The 20,991-nt window shown below is 36.2% G+C and overlaps 2 protein-coding genes across 5 annotated transcripts; one reads left to right on the top strand and one right to left on the bottom strand.

Annotated features, from left to right (window-relative positions):
* Positions 1–356: 356 nt before the first annotated feature.
* On the top strand, positions 357–10,054 carry LOC111304522 (protein transport protein SEC31 homolog B-like). 4 transcript variants are annotated; one of them, XR_016331581.1, is made up of 23 exons: positions 357–1,010; positions 2,323–2,377; positions 2,504–2,626; positions 2,866–2,962; positions 3,048–3,084; positions 3,194–3,299; positions 3,384–3,441; positions 3,968–4,065; positions 4,190–4,309; positions 4,646–4,688; positions 5,026–5,144; positions 5,241–5,368; positions 5,476–6,034; positions 6,226–6,318; positions 6,423–6,608; positions 6,692–6,905; positions 7,309–7,391; positions 7,505–7,672; positions 7,795–7,870; positions 8,378–8,506; positions 8,593–8,875; positions 9,327–9,565; positions 9,660–10,054. XR_016331581.1 is itself a non-coding variant. In XM_022901121.2 (22 exons), exons 1-22 carry the CDS (start codon positions 694–696, stop codon positions 9,747–9,749), a joined length of 3,345 nt encoding a protein of 1,114 aa, XP_022756856.1. In that variant the 5' UTR covers positions 357–693; the 3' UTR covers positions 9,750–10,054. The 4 variants fall into 4 exon arrangements, 2 of the variants coding, with proteins under 2 accessions (XP_022756856.1, XP_022756857.1); XR_016331580.1 differs by lacking the exon at positions 7,795–7,870 and having other exon boundaries at positions 8,378–8,496; XM_022901121.2 differs by lacking the exon at positions 7,795–7,870.
* Positions 10,055–13,125: 3,071 nt separating this feature from the next.
* LOC111304523 (serine/threonine-protein kinase-like protein At3g51990) lies at positions 13,126–15,254 on the bottom strand. Its single transcript, XM_022901126.2, has one exon. The coding sequence runs from the start codon at positions 14,976–14,978 to the stop codon at positions 13,530–13,532; it is 1,449 nt and encodes a 482-aa protein (XP_022756861.2). The 5' UTR covers positions 14,979–15,254; the 3' UTR covers positions 13,126–13,529.
* Positions 15,255–20,991: the final 5,737 nt, after the last annotated feature.

The raw sequence follows: 20,991 nt of genomic DNA on the forward strand, positions 1-20,991 counted from the left end.
TATAGATGTATGGTTCATATTTTTTTAATTATAATAACTTATAATTTTTACGTTAGAAATTTTCGGAAAACAGAAATGTAAGAGTAAAAAAGAATGGTAGAAAGTGTCTAAAACTTTTTATAAACGAGTATAGTTAGATAAAAAAATGCCCCCCTTAATTTTACTTTTGTCTTACTGGATTTGTGACTTGGACTCTCAACATGATTGTTTTTGGGCCTACTCCTCAGCCCAAAACACCAATAATATTCATTTTTAAAAAATATGGCAAATAATAAAATTACCAGTTTACCACTCTCCTCCATCTATCGGCAAAAAGAGCGAGGAAAACAAATTGGACCGCTAAAAAAAAAAGAAAAGGGAAAAACAACAATCTGAAAATCACCAAAAGAAAAAAAAAAAAAAAAGGCCCACTCCATAGTGTTTCGCACATAAAATCTTCCCGTCTTTGCCTCGTCGCTCTCCTTTCTCTCTCTTTCTCTCTTCTCTTTCTGAATTCCGAAAATCAGATCAAACCCTAATTCTCTAAATTCTCACAATTTTAATCCAAATCGGATCTATTTGGGGTTCTTTCCCTATCAATTCACATATGAGCTGACAATTGTTATCGATCTTTGTTTGTTTCTCACTGTATCGGCAGATAAATTGGTAGGGATTTGGGGGGGATAAGGAGCCGTAAATTTTGCGTTTAATCAAATGCCGTGTATTAAAGGGGTGAATAGATCGGCGTCAGTGGCACTGGCGCCGGATGCGCCGTACATGGCGGCGGGGACGATGGCTGGGGCGGTGGATCTATCCTTCAGTTCATCGGCGAATCTCGAGATCTTCAAGTTTGATTTCCAGAATGACGATCGTGAGCTTCCCGTGGTAGGCGAGTGCCCCAGCTCAGAGCGATTTAACCGCCTCGCGTGGGGCAAGAACGGATCCGGTTCCGATGAATTTTCACTCGGGCTCATTGCTGGTGGTCTCGTTGATGGCAACATCGATCTCTGGAATCCCTTAACCCTGATCCGGTAAATTGGATTTTCTCATAATCTATCTATAATGTGCAAATCGTTTGATTATGTAATTCAATTTAATTTTCGGTTGAATTGGAAATTAATAAGACATTTTCTTAATCTGTAAGTCAGTTGGATATATTGTGGGTTTTAAGTGTATGATGTTTATGTAAATGGTGACTGCTTTCTAGCTTTTTGGGATTATGCTATGCTGTTATCTAATGCGCATTAACACGTCTGATGTGGGCTTTCTATAATTTTTTAAGTCTATGTGTATAGAATTACCTGGTTGTTTGGAGTGGATCAATGGGGACCTGGAGGGAATTTGGTATTTCATTTGGTCTGTAAAAGTGGTTTTTAGGCTGTTGGGCTTGTTTAATTTGAGGCCAGAAGTTTTCATGATTTGATTTAGTGATAATGTGTCCATGATTTGTGAATTCTAGATTACTTATTGTAACTGTGTTCGATGAACGCTTGGTTGAAATCGAACATGTGGCTAGAATATTGAAATTTATTTCCTCGTAAATTGTTTCTATCTTCTTTGTTTGTATTGAGCTGGAATAAGTTGTGGATAAAACGGATGATAATTTGTTGTGCCTGATCTTTGCATTGCCTTTGAGTAGGCTACAGGCATGATTTGCATTTTGTCTGATGTGTTAAAGGTATTGTTTGGGCTGTCAGGAATTTGGAGTGAGAGTGAGTGAAAATTGGAGGGTTATAGTTTAGAGCAAAATATGCTGTTTGCATGTTTGTGGTGTTTTGTTCATTTGTTTGTTCAGTTTTTGAATTATAAGTCTGGCTAATTGTTCTGTGCGGGGTTACAACCGGATGATTTATAGAAGAATGTGGTTAAAGGGTGGGAAACTTTTTTATTTCCTGGTATTAGGTTACTGGTTACATTTGGGTCCTGCTGTATTTTGTTAGAGGGTAAGAATGAGGAAGGAAAAGAGTATCTTCATCTTTTGGGAGAAAATTTTTATTAAAATGATTCTTGATTGGGACCCTTTGTTAGGGAAGAGGTAACTTTTTTTTATCTGTTCGTTCGTGGTCTTTGTTTTCTAGATGATTGGGTTTGAACTTTCACATTTCACTTTTGAGAAGTTTTTAGCTAATTATTACTAGTATTTTGTGATCTGTGTTTCATTTAACAATCTCATCATGTTTTGGGATATTTATTTTGTTATTAACATTGCTTTATTCACCATGTGAAACAACAACAATTAAACAGAAGAATAAAAGGGTGAAGAATGTTTAAGTGATCTCAGCCATAGATAACTTACTATATATGATTAAAGTGCTAGTAATTTTTTCTTGCTTCATTTCCCAGCTCTGAGGCAAGTGAACAAGCTCTTGTCGGACATCTTTCAAGGCACAGAGGGCCTGTGAGTTTACTTTTTCTGTAATAAATGCTCAATTGTTTTGACATAGATGATATTTGTCATCAAGCATTTGAAGATTGCATGGTGTTGCATAGTGTGTTTACTTCTTTTCCTTTCCCCCTATTACAGGTTCGTGGTCTTGAGTTCAATTTCATTGCCCCGAACTTACTAGCATCTGGGGCTGATGATGGTGAAATCTGCATCTGGGATTTGGCAGCACCTGCACAAGCCTCTCATTTTCCGCCTCTTAGGGTATGTGCCATTCATCCATAACTTGTTGAATTGGAAACCTCATGCATCTATTATGCTGTTTAGAACAATCTCATAAGTTTTATTATGCCGTTGGTATTCTACTAAATGCCTTTCCCTTCTCTGTCTTTGTCATATCATTACTGTAGCAAGCATACCTTTTCAAGATATATTAGTGGTTCAGCTAGAAATCAGTCTATAAGAATACCTTGATCTGACATAGTTTTGTGGTCATGATGCAGGGTAGTGGTTCTGCTGCTCAAGGTGAAATCTCATTTCTGTCTTGGAATAGCAAGGTTCAACATATATTGGCATCAACTTCATATAATGGAACAACTGGTGAGCAGATGAATGGACTCTAGACTATTTGTCTTGTCATTTTTGTTTAGCAGGGAAGTTAATATGTATGTTTTTATTTTTCCAGTTGTTTGGGACTTGAAGAAGCAAAAACCAGTGATAAGGTATGTTTCATGTTATCTACCAAGCGAAAGTTTTATGGGTGTCTGCATGTTATCTCCCTTGTCACCTGGCACAATATTTGACCTAATCTGATTTTATTTTAATTGACAGTTTTGCAGATTCAGTAAGAAGACGATGTTCTGTTTTGCAGTGGCATCCTGATGTTGCCACTCAACTTGTTGTTGCATCTGATGAAGATGGTTCCCCCGCACTTAGGGTAATGATATTGTGGATGATATTGCTTCTATTGAGGATTACTATTTGTGGGGAATTTGTAAATTTCTGGTATTTTTGTGAGCAGCTTTGGGATATGCGGAATATAATGTCACCAGTGAAGGAGTTTGTAGGGCACACAAAAGGTAACCATGCTTGACAAGTTGATGTGTTGTTTAAAACTTGTTGGTAGTTTTACCTTCTTTACTTTTGGGTGTTTGTTTCTGTCCTTGATACTACAATTATATGCCATTTAATGTTTGCTATTTCACTTTTTTCACTCTTCTCTCTAAAATTAAAAAGCAGCAGCCTGAAAAACTTTCTCAACAAGAATGGGAATGATGATGGAAGGGCTAAATCATTACTTAATTCTTTCAGTTTAACCTAATACTAGACCATATAATATGAGATGTATTTAATTAGCTTCCTAAAGTTGGAATGAGAAATATATATATTTTTTATTGAATAGGTGCTATTCAGTCAGAAGGGTTTGCTTCAGGGATCCATGATAAACTTAGGATTTTGTCTCTGATTTAATTGGTCTGATAGTTATCCATCTCTCCATTCATTTAGAAGTTTATACATTATTTTCCTGGGTCTTTTGTTGTCGTAAGTTAAATAGGAGTTGTGTTTTTTTTAAGCTCTTATATTTGATTGCATGTATTTTTGCAGGTGTAATTGCAATGGCGTGGTGTCCTTCTGACAGCTCTTATTTGCTCACATGTGCCAAAGATAATCGGACTATTTGTTGGGATACAGTTACTGGAGAGGTTGAGGAATGAGTGAATTATTGATATGCTCAGCATTCCTTCTGGCATTCTACCTGTCCCCTTTATCAAACGAGTATATTCTGAATTGTGATTTTCCTTTTTTTTTTTTTCTTTTGGGGCATAGATTGTCTGTGAGTTGCCTGCTGGTACCAACTGGAACTTTGATGTGCACTGGTACCCGAAGATTCCTGGAGTAATATCAACATCTTCTTTTGATGGAAAAATTGGTGTTTACAATATTGAGGTGCGACATTGTCCGAGTTATCTTTCCTTGTCACAGTTTTGATTTTGTTAAACAAAAATTTCTTAGCAGTTGGACATATGTATGACTGATCAATTGCAATCTGCCTATGATTATCATGCATTTGTTTATGTATGGGATTTTATGTATCTTGTCTGGAGAAGTGCTTCTTTTGTAGTTTAATCTGGAAAATGTTTGAGGCGTATTGAACTTGCTGGTTTGTCTAAGAAAAAGACACTTTTCCGATTTGCCAACAATTTTTTGTCTCTCAGATCTTTTATCCTCCTTGAACCCTGGATTTAGCACTTCTTTTGGGTAATTTTTACCTTTATTCTGCAGGGTTGCAGCCGATACGGTGTTGGGGAGGGTGATTTGGGTGCAGGTAATTTATCAAACATAATTATATGTTCTACCACTGCTGTTGGTTTGGAAGCCTTCAATTTGCTCTTGGTAGAACTAGCCATTTTCTCCATGTATTACTGTAGACTGGGTTGCATAGGCTTTGATTGAGCTTAGTACTATTAAGCTTTGGCAGTCAGGAGAAACATGATTGATGGCTGCCAATGTAAGTTGGGGAAGATAGGCAGACATGGGCCAACTCTACTTAAATAGCCTTTACTCTTTATCTTTGTTAATCTCAAACTTATTGTTTCCGAGATTATATATATTTTCATTGGTACTTCCTTTTTTCTACATAGTTTTAGCGTCTTTTTATGCAGTGTCTTTGAGAGCTCCAAAATGGTATAAACGTCCTGTTGGGGCATCTTTTGGCTTTGGAGGAAAAGTTGTCTCTTTTCACCCTTGTGTATCTGGTTTAGGTACTTCCGCATCATCAGAGGTAAATATGTCAACGAGGTTTGTTTTGTTCTGTATTATTTAAATGCTGCCGACATTCTTCTTTTTGGGATCTTATGGTGCTGTGTATTATTTTCAGGTTTTCGTTCATAACTTAATTACTGAAGAAAGTCTGGTCAGCCGTTCATCTGAATTTGAATCTGCAATACAGAATGGGGAGAGGTCTTCATTAGGGGTTTTATGTGAAAAGAAATCTCAGGAGTCTGAGTATGTCATCTGAATTAAGAAATTGTAGTTGTTTTCTTTCTTTTCTTTTGTCAAATAATTTGTTCTAGTTCTGCCAATTAATACTTTTGATGGTTTATTCTGTACAGATCTGAGGATGATCGAGAAACATGGGGCTTCTTAAGGGTGATGTTTGAAGATGATGGGACAGCTAGGACAAAGTTGCTTACACATCTTGGTTTTAGTCTACCTGTAGAAGAAAAAGATGTTGTACAAGATGACCTCTCTCAGAGTGTGAATGATATTAAACTTGAGGATAAAGTTGCCAAAAAAGTGGGCAATGAGGGTGAGAAAGAAGCTACCCTCTTTGCAGCTGATAATGGAGAAGATTTCTTCAACAATCTTCCGAGTCCAAAGGCTGATACACCCGTTTCAACTTCTGAAAATAAATTTGCTATTGAGAGCATGGTTTCTAATGCAGATCTAATACCTCAAGAATCAGATGGACTGGAGGAAAGTGTGGATCCATCATTTGATGATGCTGTTCAACGTGCTTTGGTGGTGGGTGACTATAAAGGGGCAGTTGCACTGTGCATTGCAGCAAATAAAACGGCTGATGCTTTAGTTATTGCTCATGTTGTTGGTGCTTCCTTATGGGAGAGCACACGTGATCAGTATCTTAAGATCAGCCGTTCATCATACCTGAAGGTAAATTTAATTTTCATATTTACTTAGCACGGAAAGATTTAATCATATATCATTATAAAAATAGGAATTGAGATATCAATTATTTCTGTGGGTTATATTTCTCTTTGGCTTCAAGATTACTAATTATTTTTTTAAGGAAATTATTTGTTAACTAGCTTTTTTTTCTTCTTTTTTTTTTTTTTTTTTTTAAGGTTGTCTCTGCAATGGTGAACAATGATCTCATGAGCCTCGTCAACACCAGGCCTTTGAAATTCTGGAAAGAAACACTAGCACTCCTCTGTACAGTAAGTTTCAATTTTGGAAGTAGACGTGTAGTGGTGTAGCAGCAAATTATATAACTGTACTTGTTGCTATTATTATAGACTTATTTATCAGTTTTGATGAGCAGTTTGCCCAGAGAGAGGAATGGACTATCCTCTGTGATACGCTTGCTTCAAAACTAATGGCTGCTGGTAATACTCTGCCAGCAACTCTCTGTTATATATGTGCGGGAAATATTGATAAAACAGTAGAGATTTGGTCAAGGTGTCTGAATACTGAACATGATGGGAAATCTTATTTTGATCTTCTCCAGGTAAGTTAGCATCTGGTAGAGACAACAAATTTCAAACTCAAGTTGTCTGGCCAGAAATCTGACAATAGATGTTTGTTTTCTAGGATTTGATGGAAAAGACCATTGTCCTTGCTTTGGCAACTGGCCAGAAGCGATTTAGTGCATCTCTATGCAAGCTTGTTGAGAAATATGCTGAAATTTTGGCTAGTCAAGGGCTTCTAACGACAGCAATGGAGTACTTGAAACTCTTGGGGTCTGATGAGCTGTCGCCAGAACTTGTGATCTTAAAAGATTGTATTGCACTTTCTATGGAACCTGGTATGTGCTTTAGGAGATGGCCAATGGTTACTGCCATACTGCTGTTACATTTGGTTTTTTTTTTATTTACTACTGCTAATTTATATTTATGCAAATAATTCACATGAAAAAAGTCATCCCGGTAACTGAAAATGTCAACACCAGTTGAACTTGGTAGAAAACTTTATTGAGCTTGTGTAATTTGGAGTGCTTAAGCTGTGATGCTGTAGATTAAACTAAGAGCTGTTAGCTACTTTTTCTGGTCTCAGTTTCTTTCAATTTATCTTAGAATTTTTTTTTTGTTGTGAAATACCTGTAATAGCAATATTCATGAGGACTAACATGAAATTAGCTTACTGAAGCCTGAGCTAAGTTTTGTGACCTTCCATATGCGCTTGTTGAGAATATTCTTTTATTCTTGCAGAGAAAGAAACTATATCTGCTGTTTTTGAGAACTCTCATCCAACAAGTGGACCAGTCTTTGAGCCTTCACAACATTTATATCCGGTGCTTTGTCTTGTGCTTTCTTTTATATGATGTTTATTTGATTGAATGCTCCTTGATTATCTGTTGTGATGCTGAGAATGACTTTCTTTTTGTTACTTTCCCCCATTGCTTAGGAGTCACCTGCATCACAAATTCAGCCAAGTGTTCCTAGTAGTTCTTATGATGACAATTATCAGCGTTCTTTTCCTTCATATGGAGGATATGCACCTCCTGCTTCCTATCAACCTCAACCGCCACCTGCCAATATTTTTGTTCCAACCCCAGCTCCTTATGTTTCCCAGGTATGCTGTATTGGTTTCTTTTTATACATGGCATTCTTTTGATGGTAGACTCTAAGCAATGGCTAATTTTTAATAATACGTTTCTTCTGCTTTTACTTTTAATCTGTCATGCATCTCAACAGCTAGAGACAATTTGGTTCAACGGATATTTTCATTTGCTCTCTATGAATCATACCATCCAATTGGATGTATCCTCAGGCAAGGAAAAGAGAATGCTTGTTTAGAGATTTTTGGAGTGAAAGATTTTATTTAACTAGGACAGCATGGGATCTGTATGTGTGTGGAAGTCTTGGGGTTTTTAGTTTATGATTGATCTTCATTGACTTGACTGTTTTCCAACTTACAAACAGCCTTCAATTGCTGCTATCTAAAATTAGTTGTGACTAGTTTTCTTTGAGGCCCACTAGGGGAGGAGAAAACTGGACAAACTGAAAATCTGGCTAAACCAGTTTCATCTGGTTGCTTGGATTTGATTTTTTCCATAACTTGGTTTGAACAAACGACCTGAGTAGCTGTATATACAAAATTAAAAAAGAAGATTAGATATTGGGTAGACAAGGCTCTGTGCTGTAAAAAATGAGCACTCTATATTTGGCTTTCTAGTTTTTCTAGTTTTTCAGTTTTTTAGTTTCTAATGTGCATGATGTTCTTTGCATTTATATATTAGCTCAATGCTTGACTGAATAGTTTCTTTTGTCCTTCTAGGCAAATTTTGTTCCTTCACCTGTCACCACTCAGCCTGCTGTTAGAGCCTTTGTTCCTTCAAATCCTCCTGTTCTAAGAAATGCAGATCAATACCAGCAGCCAACTACCTTGGGTTCTCAGTTATATTCTGTCTGTATAGCTACATGTAATTTCATGTTTGTTGCAAGTTATTCTTCTGAGACTGGTATACTGAATTATTATTGCATGCCTTTCAGGGTGGTGCCAACCCTACTTATCCTGTACCCCCTGGGGTTGGTTCACTTGCACCTATCCCATCACAAATGGGATCAGTTCCTGGCCCCAAAATGCCCCAAGCTGTAGCTCCCACCCCAACACCTAGGGGATTTATTCCAGTAACTAATACATCTGTTGTTCAAAGATCTGGGATGGGCCCGATGCAACCACCCAGCCCTACACAGTCGGCATCAGTACAACCAGCTGCAGCACCTGCTGCTCCTCCACCAACTGTGCAGACTGTTGATACTTCAAATGTACCTGGTAATTGAATGTTAATGTCCTACATGTTTATTGGATTATGGAGATACTTTAGTTGAATGGTTCATCCACCTCACTGAATGGCATTATTCCAGAATTAGGTTTACTATCCAAAACATTGAGTAATGTTTATCTTTACATCATTACCCTTTATGAGAAGAATATTTACAAAATATAATAAATGGTCACAAAAATGATATTTGTCAAATCTTTAACTATTCTTTGCACTAATTGTTCCTCCTTTTGAATTTGCATAATCCACATTAAATAAGCTTGAAGGTATAATCCATGCTTTCTGAACTCATCAAATAAAATCAGTCAAATTTGTGCTTTTTTCAACAGTAATTTCTGTTCATGGATGTCAGCAACTTATAGATGAAGATATATATATATATATATATATATGCTGATATATCATACTTTTGCTAATGACTTTACCTTGCTTGCTTTTCAGCCCACCAGAAACCTGTAATCTCAACCTTAACTAGACTTTTCAATGAGACATCTCAAGCACTGGGAGGCACACGTGCAAACCCAGCTAAGAAACGTGAAATAGAAGACAATTCAAGGAAAATAGGCGCCTTATTTGCCAAACTTAACAGTGGAGACATTTCAAAAAATGCATCCGATAAGCTTATTCAACTCTGCCAGGCTTTGGACAATAATGATTTTGGTACAGCTCTACAAATCCAGGTATGGTGGGGAAAGAATGTTGTTTATGCTTTTTTACTCATGATTGTTGTCAACTCTAAGTGCTTCAATTTTTTTAATCTCTTCTCTGGAGTAGGTTCTTCTTACCACTAGTGAGTGGGATGAGTGCAACTTTTGGCTTGCAACTCTCAAGCGAATGATTAAGACAAGGCAGAATGTAAGGTAAGTTGTAAGGCACAAAATCTGGAAGGATGGAATCCCCAGTCAACTTATTTTACCTCGTGTGCTAACACACTTGGGGCACTGAAAAATCCTTCGTTGTACACAAGATTGGGTTCACTTGATTGCTGCTGCAGGATTTTGGTTTTTTCGCCCCATTACATGCTTCCTGCTAAATATTGACTTGCCTTCCACATTAATACACTTTTTGAAGGCAGTTAGGAAATAGTTTTCAGGACATTACATTATGTTGATTGTTTTCCATTAGACTTTTTTGTAGTATTGAAAAGTAGAGTTAGCTCGTTCAGTTCAGTTTTCACTTTTTTTTGGGGGGGGGGGGGGGGGGGGGGGGTGTGGAGCCTAAAATTCCATTAGTGAGCGATTTGGATTAACGTGCTGTTGTTGCTTTGCTTGGGTTTTGCTTGGCCAGTTTTACAACTCATATGGCTTTTTTTTTTCATCATTAATTAATATAAAACAGAAAGTTTTAATAAGTTGCATTTTCTTTAACCTCTTTCTTTGAGCTGTGTTTTAGAATTATCCATTGCAGTATCTTGTTGAGACATCTCGTAAGGGTTTAAGCTTGACGTTAGAATGTTGGAGTGTATAAATTGTGGCCATCTTCAAATTCATGGGATATTAGATCTTTTGGACCTTAAAGTGATCTTGGGATAAGTTCAACTCGTTTATGCTTGATTCTGAGTTGGGTTAATTACTTCACTAGGAACACGATGTTATTAACCGTACCGCCGGTCCTGGCCTAGCCCTGGAACTGAAATTAAAATTGTAATAGAAAATACATCTTTTTATATATAAGATTGAAATTTTAAACTTCAAAATTGTAAAAATGTTACCGGTAGATATTGTATTTCAATGCAAATCTTCCTATTGTGCTTCATAGCAATCACCGTAATCTTATTCTTATTTATAATCTTTTGAGTCTTAATCTATTATTCACCTTTTCATAAAAATAAAAAAAATGTTTGATTATTTAGATTCCAAGTTCGAGACTGCTAAATATAGGAAACAACCAGACCGAATAAAATCAATCAAAATAAAGGCAAATCTTAAAATTAAAGCATCCAATTCCACTTGTCAGAAGGGGCCAATCACCTAAAGACTATAGTGGCGGGGAACCTTTTGTTTTGACATTATCCAGAATTTGGTAAAACCATTAACCAGTTACCTTATCCACCATGATGCTTCTCTTCCTCACAAAGTCACACTTCGTCATACAAATTTGTTTCATGGAACCAAAAAGCATTTAGGTTTAACTTCAAAATTTTCACCTTTATTGTTTGCAATTGATTGAAGAAACCAAAACTATTTTCATAGTTAGATCAAGAATCAATTACTTTTCTCTTTCCAGATGAATGACAATCCATTTTCCACGGTCGCTATTTCTTTTTTTTTTTTCCTTTATGGTTAGTGCCCCAATGAAAATTCCATAGTTGACCAATAGTTAGGGAGGTGGGCAGGGCACATTCACCGAGTCATTCAAGGAAGGATACATACATGTACATACAACTGTAACACATGAGATCCAATAATAAGCATATCAAAGTAGAAGCACATGAAACTGCAACTACCTGAGCTGTAAAGCCTTGATATTTGGAAAGGAATATACATTTTCTTGCTTCCTGCTAACAACTAAAGACACATCCCCCTTACTCTCAACTCTCAACCTTTTGAAACTTGAAAATTTTGTTGGCTTGGGTAGGGACGTAGGGTCATCTTCTTCTTCTTGTCTGAATAATGGATTTTGAATTTGTCAGCACTAAAAAAGGGGTTTGGCCCCCCTACGATAACTCTAGCAGAATGGAGTCAACTTGGTGTTTGTGCAGTCCTTTTCTTGGACAGCAAAACTTTACCCGATGCAGTAACTGAACATGTCCTATTATTCATTCCAAGGTCACTGAGTTCAAATACTTTAAAAATACTAGCACAATGGGAAAAAAGAGTCTGTTTGGATGCTTTGGAAGTGAATATTTTCTCGAACTTTACATTGTCCTTGTCTTGTTGATATGATAGCTATGCGCATATTCTCCGTTTCACTGCATTTCAAACGACTCTTCTTCCTTCTGTAACTTTTAACCAAAGAACCTGCACTCCTTAATCTTATCATTTCATTTGAACCAGACAATTAATGACTTAAGACTTGTGGGCTGTTCTATAAGGCTCTACTTATATTTTTCTTGTTGGAATGATGACATTACGTGTGATTGATTACCCATGTTTTCACTCGACTAGTTTAAAACTAAAGTCAATTTAGTAGAATGAGAACGATGTTGAGTTTTCGATTGTCCAATTATCCTCGTTGAATATTCAAATATGTACACAGGAGAAACCCGTGCCCTTTGATTTTTCCCTCGATAATAGAAAAGGAGATTATTATTGCTGGTTTTCAGAATAACAGGACGAATCAGTGAAATCATAATATCTGAACTTAATTTGGCCAATAATACTTGGTCTGTAACGGTAATAAATAATTATAATGATGATAAAATAGAAATAATTAGTGCATAATTCTTATTCATATAAGTTTGGTTTGGTAATAATGTGATTCAACCAACGTTGCAAGTCAGTAAAAGTCTTAAGAGACGTTGTGCCTGGGGGGATTTTAAGTGGTTTTCCAATTGTTCAAGATAATTAGAACAGAGAATGTGAGTAGTGGATGATCTCGATAAAGAATCCTAAAGATGTTCTATAAAAATTTTGTAGAATCATGAAACTGGAATATGTGATGGTTACCTTTCATTATATAATAATTCAAGAGATGGGAAAATTCATAATCCAGTCACGAAGGAGAGGGAATTATCTCCGCTGCATGGATTTTGAGAAATTTCCGAACTTTAACCAATTCTTTCCATATTGTTCCGCCATTGAAATAATGTACTAATCACTGGACAAATGACAAAGCAAAGCAAGCCCATCGGAATCAATTATTTAAATTCGTTCTTAACATCGGTTTCGTCCCTGTCAATTTCGCTCCGTATGCTTTAGATAGCATTTATCTATTTCAGGATTACACTCTGATCTTCAAAGTAAACTACTTTTGGCTTAAAATTAAAAACCCATTATGCTTCCAAGCTTGCGTACGCAGAAGAATGGAAGCCTGAGAAATACTAGGTGTCAATTTGGCTGCTGACATAAATCAAAGTTCATTCGAAATGTTTGCAGAAAAGGTAAAATCTCAACAACTACAGTAATAACATTGAAGGCTTGGCCGCTCAAATTTTGCAGTAATGTCTAAAACTAAACCAAATACATTCATTATTCAAGTCATTGATTGAATTTCACCGAGATGCAATAACCTACTAAGAGCATCACAAATTTCATTGCATCTCTCGCTTTAAAGCAATAAATTACATTAAAAAAAAAAAAAACCAGAATCAAACTGTAGAATGTATTATTCAGTTATTCTAGCTGCATGTTCAAATTACAAATATCAGTATTCAACTGATGAGTTTTGAATCACCTCATGCATGGATTCAACAGCATTTTCATCATACGTATGCCTTGCAGCAAAAACACGAGGGGAAAACGAAAGGGAAAAAAAAAAGATTAACAACCTATGAAATGGACATTAGCAATGTCCTGATCTACATGTACATTGAAAATGAAGACCACATTAACAACTTATTGAACCTTGAAAATGTCAATCGGTTGAAATCACCAAAAACTAGTTACCCACAAATATACATGAATTTGAGGTGCAAGCAAGAGAACCTTAAAAGCTTGAACTTTGCTCCATTGCCGATCATTTCAATGTATAAATTTTCATGAACTAAATGTCACCTACAGCCTGGGAACTGAAACTTGATCGAGAAAACACATTACCTTTTCCTGAAAAGAGTTCAGAATTTTCACCAGCTGATTGATTCCGCCTCAAAGTGAAAACACCATTCTCATTACCAACATTCTTCTGCTGACCTCTCCCTCGGTTACCATATCTCTTGCTACCAAATCTATAACTAGAAATTCTGCTCTCTGATTTTGACCCAGGCCTTTCAACCACATCAGCCTGCCCCCACACTTCAGACTCCCCCTCAATACCAGTCATGCCCATAAGTTCCATCAAGTTGCTGCTGAACCCCAAATCTGAATAGACTCTACGTGAGTCCCTCATAGTTTGCCTGCCAAATTTACCATCCATGGCATCCAAATTATCCTGGGCATTTCTAAATTCAACAGGACGCCCCATTGTTTCCACCATCAAACATGGATTGTTAAAACCACTCCATGAATGTAGAGGAACCAATTTGCTCAACCCAGTTAACCAACCAACCACATCTTTCATTGCAGGGCGGCGCTCCCTACAGGACCTCACACATTTTGCTGCTATGACAGCCAACTGCTTCCTAACAATAGGTTCCTTAGGAGGTGCAATCCTTGGATCATAAACAGCAACAATCTTCCCCTTCTTTACAAGAGGAATTGCCCAATCCACAATAGAAGGTGGTGAATGTGCAACATCAATAGCTTTTCTACCACTTACAATCTCTAACAACAAGATCCCAAAACTAAAAACATCAGTTTTTGTACTCAAATTATCTGGGGTCACATAGCATGGATCAAGATACCCAATAGTACCAGCTGGTGGGGTTGATCTAAGCCTATAATCATCAACACCACACCTCAGTGCCAACCCAAAATCACCCAATCTTGCATTGAAATTCCTATCAATTAACACATTTGCAGACTTAACATCTCTATGAATAATTGGAGGTTTTTGTGAGTGAAGTGTCTCTAAGGCTTTGGCAACTTGCAAGGCTAATCGAATTCTTCGACCCCAATTCAAAGGCCTTGAAGAATTAGAGTGAAGAACATCATATAATGTGCCATTACTCATAAATTCAACAACCAATAAACGATCTTTAGCGTCATTAGTAAAGCCAAGAAGATTCACCAATCTGGGACTCTGAATCTTCGACAAGATTTCGATCTCGTTATCAGCTTCTTGGTTGGGTTCATGGTTTCTTGAAGACGGTTTCTTGATGGCAACGTGGCGTCCCCTGAGAACAGCCTTGTAGACAGAACCATGGCTACCTTTGCCTAGAAGCCTTTGATCAGAGAATCCATTGGTGGCAGCTTCAAGATCAGAATAATCAAATTGTTGGATCTTGATGGGTTTTTCCTGCTTGTTGGTGGCAGTTTTGGACGATGAATTCTGGGTGGTTGTGGAGGTGGAGATTATGGAGACTGCTGATTCTGCTTTGCAAGAAAGGTAACCCATCGAAAAAGTTTATTTCTTTTTTTGTGGGTCTTGAAGGGGAGTCTTGTGGAAGGGGAAATTCGACAGTTTACAAGAAATATGAATCAAAGAGTCAAGATTTTTATCATCTCATTGCTGTGTTGCCAAAACGTGAAGAGGAAAAAGTTGAAGGCTTTTTCTATGTTGGAGAGGAAATAACAGGCTATGAAGTGGCATTGTTTTGTTTTTTTATGCGGTGTTGGAAAGAGGAAATTCTTGGGGATATGGCCTTGGCCTGGGTGATGAGATGAAACACAGTCACACAAAGAGCCCACCAAATTGGAATCCCAAGGATTTTTTAACCCATAATTATGCCACGAATTACGTATGCTTTGCATATTGCTGATCTTTTATTTTTTTTTAACGTTCATTAGATTAGATTAGCTGTCTTTTTATAGGCACTAGATTTAGTCAAAATTTTAGTTTAAGCAAGCATCTTTAATTTATTTACCCCCACAGAAAAATATGTAACCTAATAAGTATTGTCAGTCAGATACTCCGGGGTTCACATTTACAACCTCATATCTAAAACAGCTTGAGCTTTGTAAGTTTCAATACAAACAAGTTGGAGAAGTAAAATGTAAGATTATAGACTGCTTATATAGGGATAATGTGGTTTCAATTCACCGTCTTTCCCTTCCCTTTTCTCTTTCTTGGTGGGATTTATTCAATGCATTGTTTTTTCGCTTTTATGATTCTTCTGATTTGTCTTTCTGTTATGTTATGTTCTTCCTTTTTTTTTCTTTTTTTTTTCTCTTTTGAATGATTAAAGCGTACATTCTTTAGCAAAAAGAATAGTCTTTTTATTAAGCAAGCAAAAAGAATAGCTCATACTTACCATCAAAGCTTTCCACATACATACTACATAAATAAATTGTTTAATTTTCTTTGGGAGCAGGCTCCGGCTGGTAAATCACTCCAATATTGGACCACAATCGAAAGACCTTCTGGTTATTTCGAAGTAGGCACCAGACCAACCATATCTGAAAGGCGCACCTTAACGAAATCAAACTCCCTGGACCCTGCATTGTCACACGAGGAGAGTGAGTTCGTAAGTATTTCTCTTTTAATGATTAACTCCCATCAATGTCTAAATTATTTTTTGTATTAATTTTGGGTTTACATCACACTGTATATTCATGTTCCTTTTTATCTGTTCAGTCACAAAAGTGAATTGCAATTAGCACCAAAACCCTGTTCCAAAACAACGGGAGAACCCAAGTTCCTTGACATTGCCAAAACCCCACCGTTTGCAGGCCACTTGGCAACAGAGTTTTCATGGTGCCGCGACATACACGAAACAGGACATAGAGTCCAATCGTCAATCGAACTAATTCAATGTTGAAGCCCTAATGGGGCATTGCATAGGGAAATAAAAGAGATAGAGCTGGACCAAGTTCCGTTCTCTCTTATCTCCTTCCCAATCTTTAATTCTTTGCCACTCCTTGTATTATTAGGTAGGGACTTGAAGATAACAATGTGGGGTAGATTAATTTGACGGTGCAAAGGTTGCTTCCATCACGTTAAAAGCTTGGTGAAGTTAATTTGTTTCACTTTTTTTCTGAAACTTAAACCATAAATGATCGAAGAATTCACGAGGTTTTTACCAGGTTCGTTTCCAATTGTTAGAAAAATGGGATCCAACTTCATGTAAGTGATTTTGGCTCAAGTAAAGGCCATGAGCTTTGATCTTTCATTTTACACAGAGCTTTAGCTACTTAATAAAAAAGAGGTGGGTTGTTTTAAGTGTGTGTTGAAAATCAAGTAAAGAAAAAAGAAAAGCCAAAAAAAGCAGAGAGAAAAAAAAGAAGGAAGAGTTAGTTGAACAAAAGTCGATCTATGGTCCGATTTAATTGAAACCTTGTCAGGAGGTTATGATTCAGAGTTCTACATTCTGAACGGTGAAGATCGGGTTTGAAGCTCTCTAGGAACAAATTTAGAGTGTATTTGTTGAGTCACTTATTTAGTGAGATTTCTTCAACTGTTTCTCTAGTTGTTGATTAGCTTTAGTTTTAGCTAGAGAAGAACTTTGTATACCTATTATTTGATAGTGAATATTTTTTTGGTGGTCCATGATTTTTTTCCTCTACACTGGAGGATTTTCCAAGTAAATCTTAGTGTGCTTTATTTTTCCTATATTTTTTTATTATTGATTGTTGTCTATTGCTTATATATTGTTGTGATTATTGCTTCAGGCATAACAAGTGGTATCAGAACGAGGGTTATTTTGAGATATCGATACAGAAGTAACCCAGGATAGAAGTAAATTATGTTTGAGATCATGGAGGGTGATACAGGTTCCATGATAAAATTGACAACATCGAATTATTCAATTTGAAAGCCTATGATGGAGGATCATCTATACTGCAAAGATTTGTATGAGCCAATATTGGGTGATTCGATTAAACTAGCATATATGAAAGATGAAAGCTGGAAGAAGCTAAGTAGAAAGACGTTGGCTACAATCAAAAAATAGGTTGATATCAGCGTGTTTCATCATGTAACGCAGGAGTCAGATGCTCACATTATTTGAAAAAAAATGACAACATTGTATAAGGGAAAAACATGTATGAATAAAGTTATGCTTGTTAAAAAGCTTGTAACTTTATAGTACAGGGATGAACGATCTGTTACAGAGCACTTGAGTGATTTTTAAGATATATTTAATCGGATGACTACTATGGAGCTTAAGATGGATGATGAAATGAAGGCGTTATTTCTTTTAGGTTCATTGTCAGACAGCTAGAATACTCTAGTTGTTACTGTTCTTAATTCAGCTTCTAATTATAAGGTGACATTAGAGATGGTAAATGACAGTATACTTAATAAAAAAGCAAGACGAAAAGATATAGATCCTGAGAATCAAGCTCTGATCACAGAGAACATGGGTAAAAATATCAACAGAGGTCAGGACTCAAAAGGCTGTGGTAAGTCTAAACATAGATCCAAGTCTACAGGTAAAATGAAGTGTTTTTATTATGGTAAGGTAGGTCATATAAAACGAAACTATAAAATCTTGAAGCAAGAACGAAAAGATGAAAAAGGCAAAAGTTCAGATGATGGCAATGTTACAGTAGTGAATTCAGATAGTGATTCAGTTACTTTGATTTGTACACATGATTATTGTAATCATGTTAGTGATCCCGACATTGAGTGGATAGTTGACACAGGAGCGACATATTATTGTGTTCCTAAGAAAAAGTTGTTTACAACTTACAAAGCAGGAGATTTTGGTTATACCAAGATGAGAAACAAAAGTATGTCACAGATTGTTGGGATTGGTGATATTATTGTACAAACTAGTACAGGCTACATGTTAACTTTGAAGGATGTCAGACATATTTCAGATATGAGAATAAACTTACTTGCTATTAATGTCTTTGATAAGAAGGGATATGAAAGCCGACAAAAGAATGGACAGTGAAAGCTTCTCAAAGGATCTATGGTAATTGCAAGGGAAAAACTATGTTGCATAATGTATAAGACATGGATGCAATTGAAAGGTAATCAGGTAAATACCGTTAAAAATGATGCTTCAGCAAACTTGTGACACAGTAGGCTAACACATATGAGTGAAAATGGGTTACAAGTTTTGACAAGGCAGTCTCTTATTCCCTTGACCAAAGGTATGTCTCTCGATTCATGTGATTATTATTTGTTTAGTAAGCATCATAGAGTTTCTTTTTATAAAAGTTCTCAGAGAAAAAAATAGATTGAAATTAATTTATTCTGACGTATGTGGTCCCATTGAGGTTGAGTCATTAGGTGGTAGCAGATATTTTATTACTTTTATTGATGATGCTTCACGTAAGACTTGGGTGTAATGTTGAAATACAAAAGTCAGGTATTGCAGTATTTTCAAAAATTTTATGTCATGGTTGAAAAGATGACAGGGTTACCCTTGAAGTATATTCGAACTGATAATTGTGAGGAATACATATCTAAAAGCTTTAAAAAATATTGTTCAAAACATGAAATCAGGTATGAGATGACAGAACTTGAAACACTGTAGCATAATGGTATAGCTGAAAGAATGAATCGCATCATTATGAAAAAAGTCAGATGTATGTTGAGGATGGTAAAATTATCAAAGCCATTTTAAGGTGAAGCAGTCAACACAGCTTGTTACTTACTTAACAAGTCACCATCAGTTCCTTTAGGCTTTGACATCCAGAAAGAGTGTGGACAGAAAAAGATACTTCATATTCTCACTTAAAAATTTTTGGGTGTAAAATATTCATGCATGTGTCGAAAGAACAGATATCAAAGCTTGACAATAAAGTCACATAGTATGTGTTTGTAGGATATGGTGATAAAGAATTTGATTACAGAATATAGGATCCAGTAAAGAAAAAGACAGTCAAAAGTAGAGATGTGGTCTTACATGAAAAAAAAACTATAGCAGACCTTGAGAAAAATGAGAAGACTATACGGTTTACTGTTGAGTGTGATGTTTCAACACCAATAGGGATTCCACAGGAAAGAGTCACAGATGGTGAAAATGAGCAAGAAAAAAAACTTAAAAATATGAATGAGCCAGCCACAGTTGGTGATGAACCAAATGCAATTAGTTTTGAGCAGGATGAACAATCTTTTCTACTTGAGAGTGTTGAGCAGGGGGAGCTACCTTTGGTATCAAGTGATATAGAGTCTCAGCCCAAGAGATCTACTAGAGAGCGCAAGCCATCTACCAGGTATCCAAGTTCATATTTTATTTTAGTTATCAGTGAAGGAGAGCCAGAAAGCTTCCAAGATGTGTAAGTTACTCCGAATAAAGAGCACTGGTTAAAAGTAATGAAAGAAGAGATGGAGTAATTATGAAAGAATGGTACTTATGATCTTGTTAAACTTTCAACAAGAAAGAGGCTATTAAAGAATAAATGGGTGTTCAAGTTGAAAAAGGATGGTGACAAATTAGTGAGGTACAAAGCTCGATTGATAGTAAAAATTTTTTCTCAGAAACCAGGTATCGATTTTGATGAGATTTTTGCTCCAGTTGTAAATATGAGTTCTATTCGAATGGTACTGAGATTTACAACTAGTTTGAATCTTAAGCTTGAGCAACTTGATGTTAAAATTGCATTTTTGCATGGTGATTTACAGGAAGACATTTATATGAATCAGCCTGAGGGTTTTGAAGTAAAAAAAAAAAGAGCATTTAGTTTGCAAATTGAAGAAAAGCTTATATGGCTTGAAACAAGCTCTGTGACAGTGGTACAAGAAATTTGATTCTTTTATGGTAAGTCATGGCTATAAAAGAACAGTAGTGGATTCTTGTGTATATGTTAAACAATTTCCTAATGGTAACTTCATTATCCTATTATTATATGTTGATGATATGTTGATTGTAGGACAAGATGCTAGTATGGTTTACAGGTTGAAAGAATAATTGTCTAAATCTTTTGATATAAAAGATTTAGGTCCAGCAAAGCAGATTCCTAGTATGGACATTATCTTGGATAAGAGAGTTAGAAAGCTATGGTTGTCACAGGAAAAGTATGTTGAACGAGTGCTTGGTAGATTCAACATGCAACATGTTAAATCAGTTAGCACTCCACTTGCCAACCATTTTCATCTAAGTAAGAAATTTTGTCCAGTGTCTAAAGAAGAGCAACTAACTATGTCTAATATTTCTTATTCTTCTGCAGTCGATTCTTTAATGAATCTTATGGTTTGTACAAGGCCTGACATTGCTCATGCAGTTAGTGTAGTGAGCAGATTTCTTTTTAATCCGGAGAAGGTTCACTGAAAAATAGTGAAACAGATTTTTAGATATTTGAGGGGTATCTCAAAAATATGCTTGACTTATGGAGTTTCACAACCAGTTGTAGAAGGGTTTACTGATGCTGACATGACAGGTGATCTTGATAGTAGAAAATCTACTTCAGGATATTTGTTCATTTTTACAGGAAGAGTTGTATCTTAGTAATCTAAGTTACAGAAGTATGTTACTTTGTTAACTACAAAGGCTGAGTATATTGCAGTAACCAAAGCA

This window comes from Durio zibethinus, chromosome 21 (assembly GCF_047325235.1).
Source record: "Durio zibethinus cultivar Kanyao isolate XHJ-2024 chromosome 21, ASM4732523v1, whole genome shotgun sequence".
NCBI lineage: Eukaryota > Viridiplantae > Streptophyta > Magnoliopsida > Malvales > Malvaceae > Durio > Durio zibethinus.

Coding starts and splice junctions, on each gene's coding strand:
- LOC111304522 (XM_022901121.2), top strand. CDS start 694: ATGCCGTGTATTAAAGGGGTGAATAGATCGGCGTCAGTGGCACTGGCG. Junction 2,378..2,503: donor TTTCAAGGCACAGAGGGCCT/GTGAGTTTACTT, acceptor CCCCTATTACAG/GTTCGTGGTCTTGAGTTCAA. Junction 6,906..7,308: donor TGCACTTTCTATGGAACCTG/GTATGTGCTTTA, acceptor TTATTCTTGCAG/AGAAAGAAACTATATCTGCT.
- LOC111304523 (XM_022901126.2), bottom strand. CDS start 14,978: ATGGGTTACCTTTCTTGCAAAGCAGAATCAGCAGTCTCCATAATCTCC.